General features: G+C 37.9%; 1 protein-coding gene across 1 annotated transcript; it reads left to right on the forward strand.

Annotated features, from left to right (window-relative positions):
• Nucleotides 1-1,580: 1,580 nt before the first annotated feature.
• Nucleotides 1,581-2,102, forward strand: LOC120084090 (uncharacterized). Its single transcript, XM_039039989.2, has one exon. The coding sequence runs from the start codon at nt 1,581-1,583 to the stop codon at nt 2,100-2,102; it is 522 nt and encodes a 173-aa protein (XP_038895917.2).
• The last annotated feature ends 8,166 nt before the right edge of the window (nt 2,103-10,268 follow it).

Genomic DNA, 10,268 nt, shown 5'->3' on the forward strand with positions numbered 1-10,268 from the left:
TCCACGCTTCCATAGTGTTCAAGTAATCAAGGATTTCATCCAAGAAATTCATATATCTGACAAACTGAAGAAATCCTTTCAACATCTAGGCCAGTACATTGCAAGATGGAGTCAAATAGTCCATTTTTCCCACATATTTTAACTCATCACTTACATCGTCGCCTAGTAATTTGGCGACTCATAACTTACGGGATGAGGTAGACCAAGGTCAATATTTCAATGATTAGTCTTGGAGGGAGAAGGATGATGGAAAGAAACCCAAGATTAATATTCATCATACACCTCATGCAGAAGAACGAACAATCGAAGACTATGGAGGCTCGCCACATGCAACGGGTCGTGACATGTCACATCGATCTAGTAGCACAATGGTCATGCCATGTCAGTCTTATTCTTTTGAAGATATGCAAGTTGGTGGCATATTTATATCTAAGAAGGATTTAAAGACGTGGTTATCTATGTTAGCAATTAGAGGTAACTTTCAGTTTAGGGTAAAGAAGTTGACTACAACATTATACAAAGTTATATGCTTAGTTAAAGAATGAAAATGGAAACTTCAAGCCGTTAAATTGAAAAATTGTGAAATGTTTAAGATCTCTAAGTATGACAACGTCCACACATGCAGAAATGAAATATTGACTAATGATCATAGACAAGCTTCTAGTTGGGTTCTTGGACATTTAGTTTCGTCGAAGTTTGAAGACGTTAGTCATTCATATAGACCAAAGGACATTGTGAACGATATAAAATAAGAGTATGGTATGAGTTTAAGTTACGATAAGGCATGGAGGGCAAGCGAAGAAGCGTTAGTGCTTGTTTGGGGGTCACTAGAAGAATCCTACAAGAAGTTACCTAAATTTGGTGAAGCCTTACAAATTGAAAATCCCGGTTCAGAATTTAAATATGATCTACAGGAAGATAAATATTTCAAGCACGTATTCATGGCTCTTGGTGCTTCCATTAGGAAGTTTCTGAACTGCATTTGCCCTATTTTAATTGTAGATGGAACATATTTAAGGGGTAAGTACAGTGGTAAACTCCTGCTTCGGATTGGGGTTGATGGAAATAATCAAATATGCCCAGTTGCGTTCGATATATCTGATGGAGAAAATAATGAACCTTGAGGGTGGTTTTTTCAGTAATTAATATGTGCAATTGGGCAAGTTCGTGATTTGGTTATCGTATCAGATAGAGACCCAAGCATAAAAAAGTCAATTATCACGCTTTTCCTATAAGCATTTCATGGTATCTGTATCCATCACTTGAAAGCTAATTTATTAACTAATTTTAAAAATAAAGATATTTTGGATATTTTCGACAAAGCAACCAAGGCAAGTCGTGAGTTTATGGTTCAATTACCATTGGAGTCAATTTGCAGGGTATCCAGGTCCACACAAATACCTAAAAGATATTGGTCTTGAGCGGCTAGGGTGTACCAATGTAACAAAAGATATAATCAAATGACGACAAACTTCGCAGAGTGCATAAACAAAGTGTTAAAAGATACACAATAGTTACCAATCACATCATTTCTAGACCATATTTGAGGTTGGTTACAAGACTTGTTTTACAGATGTCAAATGGATGCATCAAACAGTACGTCAAGACTATCAGACTATGCAATGACAATAACTCGTGACGCGACAGACAAAGCAAGCAGACATGAAGTTAGGCCAATTGACCAACATGAGTTCGAGATGATAGATGGAGGTTTAAGAGGCCGTGCAAATATTCACACAAGAATATGCACTTGTCTCAAGTTTGATTATTATGAAATCCCTTGTTCACATGTGATTGCTGCATGCAGGGTTCAGAATATTGATCCTATCTCTCTTTGTTCATGGGTATACTCTATTGAATCAGTGTTGGCTGCATATGCTGAACCTATACGACTAGTTGGACACTTTTCGGGTTGGAAGCAATCATCGACCTTCATCAATGTGGAAACATTGCCTCCAAAAAAAGTTCCAAGATTAGGTCGCCCACGAACAACAAGATTTCCTTCTGCAAATGAATTTCGTCAAGTCCATAGGTGTTCTAGATGTGGGCAAAAGGGTCACAACAAAAAGACATGCAATCAATCTTTCAATACTGCCGAGTGATGTATGGATTTTTTTATTACTACTTATGTTGCATAACTTTATGAATTTTTGTGCACTTGGACGATTTTTGTATGATTTTTTGCATGAGCCCGACCGGTAATTGGTATTATTGTATGATTTTTTGCATGAACCCGACCAAGAATTAGCGCCTAATTGCATGGGCCCGATCGGGAATTAGCATTATTTTATGATTCTTTTGCATGAGCTCGACCGAGAATTGGCACTTAATTGCAGGGGCCCGACCGGGAATTAGTATTATTTTATGATTTTTTGCATGAGCCCGACCGAAAATTTGCACCTAATTGGAGGGGCCCGACCGGAACTTGGTATTTTTTATGATTTTTTATATGAGCCCAGTCGAGAATTGGCGCCTAGTTGCATTGACCCAGTCGAGAATTAGTATTTTTTTTTTATGATTTTTTGCATGAGCCTGATTTGGACGGTGTTAACAGACTATTAAACCTTTTTTTTTTATCCATTTGAGCATATGCATTCCTCTGTATCATCGTAGTAGGGTCTACGTTGTCCATCCACTTCTGAAATTTAATGTTCAAATCTTCAGGTATGTCAACGAGGGGATCGTACTTCTATTACATTTTTTGCCTCTTCCCATACTCCTTTGTGTTTTTCCACATTGTAGTTAATTTCCAAGAAATTTTCCTCATTCGGCCACTCCAACCTTTCCACGCGATGATCGTTTTTCACTGCATGATCACTCATACCTCTATGGTCCCTACCTCTAGTGCAATCAACGTCTTTTCCAAGCATGCATAGGTATCATGCATAGGTATTAGATAGGATAAATTACGTATGAAGAGTACAGACAACAAGAATCATAATGGTATATCCTTACCTTCGATAATCATGCAAAGTACTTTTTAATGCACTTTAGGTCACGTTCCAAACATTCCATGTGGCGATCAAGACCTTTGATTAACTTAATCAATTTGTGATACTTCTTTCGCTTCTTCTTAGTCTTCCCGTGATGCATTCACTATCACTATGATCAACGTCCTTAGTGTTCGAAAGTCCAACAACACCGCCATCATTTGGGGGTATAGGTAGTTCCAGTGGTCTAGCAACATCACCATCATTTTTGGGTAGAGGAGGTGCAGGTGGTGCAACTAGAATGATGGGTGGCTCCATAACACGATTCATAAACTGAATCTTTTCCTCCAATGGAACGAGTTGCAATGTAATCCTTACCTACAAAAGATTGTAATCATGAATAAATAAACTTTAAATAATCATAGAAAAAGTTCTAACTCAAAAAAATTTAAAAGGAACATATTACATCTGACCTGAAGACTTCACCTCTAATCACTCCATATGGAGGAGAATGTGAGCACGACCATCTCAAAATGCATGGTATCGCATTGTTATTCAATTTGTTTGCAACGCGATCGGATCACATTCATGATTACCCGGCCAGGCTTCACCGGGTACAAATAAATGATGAAATAAGTTGAAAACCCAATCGGGCTTCACTGGGTAGAAAGAAAATGAGTTAAAATTACCCAATTGGGCTTTACCGGGTGCAAAGTAATTGATGAAATAAGTGGAAAACCCGACCGGACTTCATCGGGTACAAAATAATTGTTGGAATAAGTTTGATTCCCGGTCGGGCTTCATTGGATCTTCACGAGTATGAAATAAATTGATTAACCCAGTCTTTCCGGGTATAGGATAGGAACTGGGCTGGGATTGGTCTGGGGCCCAGTAGAGTTAACCCTAGCCCGACCGAGCGCTAAAAAACTAAGGATTCTGTTTTTTGGTCCGGTGTTGTACCCGGTCGGGTGGGGGCCAATTTTTTTCTTTTTAGTTTCTTTTTTTTATTTTTCTTTTTCTTTAACTACATTACATGAATACATTTTTATATGAATTGTAGGAAAATGCCTCGTATTTAGATTTGTTTCAGTGTCGTTTGAATGAAATGGAAAAGGATTATGATAGAAGAGAGTTGCGGGGTGTGACATTAAGGTCGACACAACCTATAATGAATTCCTGACCAAAATTTATAGAATAAGTGGTATAATGTCAGATGAGTATAATCTTGTTACTAGATGTATACTTCAATTGAGATCCAAAGCCCCTGTATTTGTAATTCAGAATTATGAAGATCTACACACATTCTTCACATTGAAGAGGTCTCAGTAATACCCCTTTACGTATCCACGCTTCCATAGTGTTTAAGTAATCAAGGATTTCATCCAAAAAATTCATACATCCGGCAAACTGAAGAAATCCCTTCCACATCTAGGCCTGTACATTGCAAGATGGAGTCAGATAGTCCATTTTCCCCATATATTTTAACTCATCACTTACATTATCGCCTAGTAATTTGACGACTCATAACTTACGGGATGATATAGACCAACGCCAATATTTCAATGATTGGTTTTGGAGGGAGAAGGATGATGAAGAGGAACCTAAGATTAATACCCACCATACATCTCATGCAGAAGAACAAACAATCGAAGACTATGGAGGCTCGTCATATGCAATGGGTCGTGACTTGTCTCATCCATCTAGTAGCACAATCATCATGCCAGGTAAGTCTTATTCTCTGTAGATGTGCAACTTGGTTACATATTTATATCTAAGAAGGATTTACAGATGTGGTTATCTATGTTAGCAATTAGAGGTAACTTTCAGTTTATGGTGAAGAAGTCAACCACAACATTATATAAAGTTATATGCTTAGTTAAAGAATGCAAATGGAGACTTCGAGCCGTTAAATTGAAAAATTGTGAAATATTTAAGATCTCTAAGTATGACAATGTCCACACATGTAGAAATGAAATATTGACTAACGATCATAGAGAAGCTTCTATTTGGGTTATTGGACATTTAGTTTCGTCAAAGTTTGAAGACGTTAGTCGTCCATATAGACCGAAAGACATTGTGAAGGATATAAAACAAGAGTATGGTGTGAGTTTAAGTTACAACAAGGCACAGAGAACAAGTGAAGAAGCGTTAGTGCTTGTTTGGGCTTCACCAAAAGTATCCTACAAGAAGTTACCTAAATTTTGTGAAGCCTTACAAATTGAAAATCCCAATTCAACATTTAAATATGATCTGCAAGAAGATAAATATTTCAAGCACGTATTCATGGCTCTTGGTGCTTCCACTAAGGGGTTTCTGAACTGCATTTGCATTGTTTTAATTGTAGATGGAACATATTTAAGGGGTAGGTACAGTGGTAAACTCCTACTTGCGATTGGGGTCGATGAAAATAATCAAATATACCTAGTTGCGTTCGGTATATCTGATGGAGAAACTGATGAACCTTAGGTATGGTCTTTTCAGCAATGGGAAAGTTCATGATTTGGTTATCGTATCAGATAGAGAATCAATCATAAAAAAAGCAATTATCACGCTCTTCCCAGAAGCATTTCATGGTATCTGCATCCATGACTTGAAAGACAATTTATTAACTAATTTTAAGAATAAAGATATTTTGGATATTTCGACAAAGCAACCAAAGCAAGTCGTGAGTTTATGGTTCAACTACCATTGGAATCAATTTGCAGGGTATCCAGGTCCACGCAAATACCTAGAAGATATTGGTCTTGAGCGGCTAGGGTGTACTAATGTAACAAAAGATACAATCAAGTTACGACAAACCTCGTAGAGTGCATAAACGAAGTGTTAAAAGATGCACGATAGTTATCAATCACATCATTTCTAGACCATATTTGAGATTGATTACAGGACTTGTATTACAGACGTCGAATGGATGCATCAAACAGTACGTCAAGACTATTGGACTATGCAATGATAATAGTTCGTGATACGACAGACAAAGTAAGCAAACATGAAGTTAGGCCAATTGACTAACATGAGTTCGAGATGATATATGGAGGTTTAGGAGGCCAAGCACTTGTCTCATGTTTAATTATTATGAAATCCCTTGTTCACATGCGATTGTTGCATGCAGGGTTCGGAATATTGATCCTATCTCTCTTTGTTCATGGATATACTATATTGAATCAGTGTTGGTTGCGTATGCTAAAGCTATACGACCAGTTGGACACTTTTCGGGGTGGAAGTAATCACTGGCCTTCGTCGTTGTGGAAACATTGCCTCCAAAAAGAGTTCCAAAAGTAGGTCACCAACGAACAACAAGATTTCTTTCTGCAGATGAATTTTATCAAGTCCACATGTGTTCTAGATATGGGTAAAGGGGTCACAACAAAACAACATGCAATCAACTTTTCAATACTGCCGAGTGATATATGGATTTTTTATTACTACTTATGTTGCACAACTTTATGAATTTGTGTGCATTTGAATGATTTTTGTATGATTTTTTGCATCATCAGGGAACCATAGTGTAAACCTTGAGAGGCGGAAGGTAAGTCCGACCGATAATTGCTATTATTGTATGATTTTTTGCATGAGTGCAGTCGGGAATTAGCGTCTAATTGCATGGGCTCGTCCGGGAATTAGTATTATTTTATGATTCTTTTGCATGAGCCCGACCGAGAATTGGCGCCTAATTGCATGGGCCCGACCGAGAATTAGTATTATTTTATGATTTTTTGCATGAGCCCGATCGAGAATTTTCGTCTAATTGCATGGGTTTGACCGAGAATTAGTATTTTTTATGATTTTTTTTAGATGAGCCCAACCAGGAATTAGTGCCGAGTTGCATTGGCCCAGCTAGGAATTAGTATTGTTTTTTATGATTTTTTACATGAGCCCGACTAGGAATTGGCACTTAGTTGCATGACCCCGCCGGGAATTTGCCCTGTATACTTTGATTTTCTAATATATCCTTACTATTAATTACAAAAAAAAAAAATTAAGTCAACTATAAATTTTCATTCATCACTTCAACTGTTAATTACAAAAAAATTTACGAACCTATAAAATATTGCTCTATTTGCCCAAATCTGAATGACATATTGTGTACGAAAATATGTTATTCTATCTTGTGTTAAGGTGTCTATTTTGGACCCGATTATATCATATTCAAAAAATTTACATGTGAACATACCACAATCACTTGTCTTATGTTGTTGAGGCACGAAAGTATCTTGGTGTGGAGTCCATCGATCCATTAAAAGATTATGAGGCTCCATTACCGCACCAGCAAGGAATAAATTGGGAAAGTTTTCGTAAACTGATTTCATTTCATGTTCCAAGTCTGCATTCGAATGTAATCTAATCAATGAATCGAACACAGTTAATTCTTTGACCTGGAAGTCCGCACAAACAAGCACCCAGTGCATCCCATAGAGGCTGAAAAACATGTAAACAGCATCGACGTTGCTCCAAGGTACATCGTGGTCAGTGTGTTTACCATTGACATACTTTAATACGTTTGTTGTCTTACTCCAATCAATAGTATGTTGATCACGTCTTAGGAAGTTCTAAAACAATGAGAAAATCAAACAATGTTGATTGCATGATGCTATGGAATAATGTATATAACGCACCGTTACTATAATGTCATCTACGACAAATTTTCGATGACACAAGTCCGATTGGGCTTGCATTTTTGTTTTCATGAACATAAATAATGTGTCTATTACCTGCATGACAATGTTGAGTGTTTAATTAAATAGGGAACCTATACACACATGACAACCTTTATTAAAGGTTATATACCTCGTCATTCATACATTCATACGGTGTTAATAGACTATTAAACCATTTTTTACCCATTTGAGCATATGCAATCCTTCGTATCATTGCAGTAGGGTCTACGTTATCCATCCACTTCTGAAATTTAATGTTCAGATATTCAGGTATGTACAACGAGGGGATCGTACTTCTATTGCACTTTTTGCCTCTTCCCATACTTCCTTGTGTTTTTCCATGGTGTAGTTAATTTCCAAGAAATTTTCCCCATTTGGCCACTGCGACCTTTCCACGCGACGATCGTTTGTCACAGCATGATCACTCGTACCTCCATGGTCCCCACCTCTAGTGTAATCAACGTCTTTTCCGTGCATGCATAGGTATTAGATAGGATAAATTACGTATGAAGAGTAAAAACAACGAGAATCATAATGGTATATCCTTACCTTCGATAATCATCGCAATTACTTTTTAATGCACTTTAGGTCACGTTCCAAACATTCCATGTGACGGTCAAGACCTTTGTCAATTTGCGATACTTCTTTCGCTTCTTCTTAGTCTTCCCGTGATGCCTTCGTTCACTATCACTATGATCAACCTCCTTAGTGTTCGAATGTCCAACAACACCGGCATCATTTGTGGGTAGAGGTAGTTCCAGTGGTCCAACAACATCGCCATCATTTTTGGGTAGAGGTGGTGCAGGTGGTGCAGCTGGAATGATGGGTGGCTCCATAACACGATTCATGAACTGAATCTTTTCCTCAGATAGAACGAGTTGCAATGTGATCCTTACCTACAAAATATTGTAATCATGAATAAATAAGCTAAGAAGCTATAATTATAGAAAAAGTTCTAACTCAAAAAACTTAAAAAGGAACATACTACATCTGACCTGAAGACTTTGCCTCTAATCACTCCATATGGAGAAGAATGTGAGCACGACCATCTCAAAATGCGTGGTATCGCATTGTTATTCAATTTGTTTGCAGTGCGACCGAATAATGATGTCGTTTCGTATGCCCATACCTATATGAAATGTAAGTGTGTATTAGTGGTGTAATTCAATGAATATTCATTAAATCAAATTAACTAAATTACCTGAAAAGCATAGGGAAACCCATAAAGATTGTACGTCTGTTGTTTTCTATCTGCATTGCCCTTATACGTAAATGCTTTACCTTTCAATCATTGTTTAAATTGTTTGATTATATTTCCAAAATTTTTCTTGCTTCAATCCTCATTACAAAATCTGTTCCAGTCATCTATGATCGCTAATTTTTCAAAATCCATTTATTTTTTTTGCTCTCTCTGCCCATCATAGCAAACTCAATAAAATAAAAAAGAATGGAATTTTCACAGCATCAACATCGTTTTCAAACTCAAGTGTTGGAAAAATAGAGTCCAACTCATATGCCTCCATACCCTCATTGTCATTTAGATACTTAGCTCTAAGTCTAACAAAAGAATTTTCTCCCCTCACAGTTCTAGTTTGATGTTTAGTCCTATAATAAGGTCAAACTCTATTTGACTGAATGATACCTTATTCCCCATAAGATTAAAACTAACAATATCTCTCCTAGGTTCCTCTACCTCTCGAAGAAAAATAAAATGAATTAATGGTCCATTAAAGATGATGTTTGTGTCAAAGAGAGGACTAAAACATGTTGTCTAAACATTGCTAATTGTGTGGGAGTTAGTTTTTTCTCAATTTTAGGGATAACCTTTCCTATATGGGAACAACATGAAAGGGCTACAGGAAAATGATCATTAGGATGAACCTTCATTTCTAGTTCCATTATAACCTACACTTTTCATCAAATAGATAAACTAAAAATCAACACAACACAACAATGCGTCATAATATTTAAAAATACAAAAAAAAAAAAAAATGTAAGCTACTGGTTTTTGGCCTAGCCTCATACCTGGTCGGGACTCGGACCAGGCTAAAAACCAATAGTTAGCTTTGAAGATTGCCCACTCCGGCCTCTTTTCAATTCTGAGTTGCCCGATCTCAACCTTATAGGTACTGGTTTTTGGCCTGGCCCCATACCCGATTGGGCCAAAAACCAGTAGTGATTCTGCTTGCCTCTTCACCCCCTTCTCGCCCAGTCCCGTGTCGTTTCCCAAATCGTTCGACCCCATAACCAGACGGTCTCAAGACCGGGCCAAAAAGGAATGTCCCCTCCCCCTCTCGCCCAGTCTCAGGACCGGGCCAAAAATCGTCCACTCCCCTTCTCGCCTGATCCCCTCCCCTTCTCGTCCACACTCGTCCGGTCCCATCCCCTTCTCGCCCGATCCTGCCCCATCTTACCCGGCCCATCCCCTTTCCGGTCAAACCCACTTCACCCTTTCCGACCCCCTTCCCGATCCTATCCCCTTCCCGGTCCCAATTTCCCACAACACGTCCCGTCAAGTCGCTTGCCCAGTGAAGATCTAAAGAAGCCCGGTCGGGCTTCATTGAATTGGAGATGCTCAAAATTCAAAAACCGGAGTTTAAAGCAAAAAAAAAAAAAAAAAGTTTTTAATGTACAAATCAACTCATATACTATCTATAGGCCTCAAAATCATTCTAAAATG

This window comes from Benincasa hispida, chromosome 8 (genome assembly GCF_027475165.1).
Source record: "Benincasa hispida cultivar pf3 chromosome 8, pf3_genome.v1.1, whole genome shotgun sequence".
NCBI lineage: Eukaryota > Viridiplantae > Streptophyta > Magnoliopsida > Cucurbitales > Cucurbitaceae > Benincasa > Benincasa hispida.

Bases quoted from the DNA above. Each gene is read 5' to 3' on its own strand.
- LOC120084090 (XM_039039989.2), top strand. From the start codon at position 1,581: ATGGATGCATCAAACAGTACGTCAAGACTATCAGACTATGCAATGACA.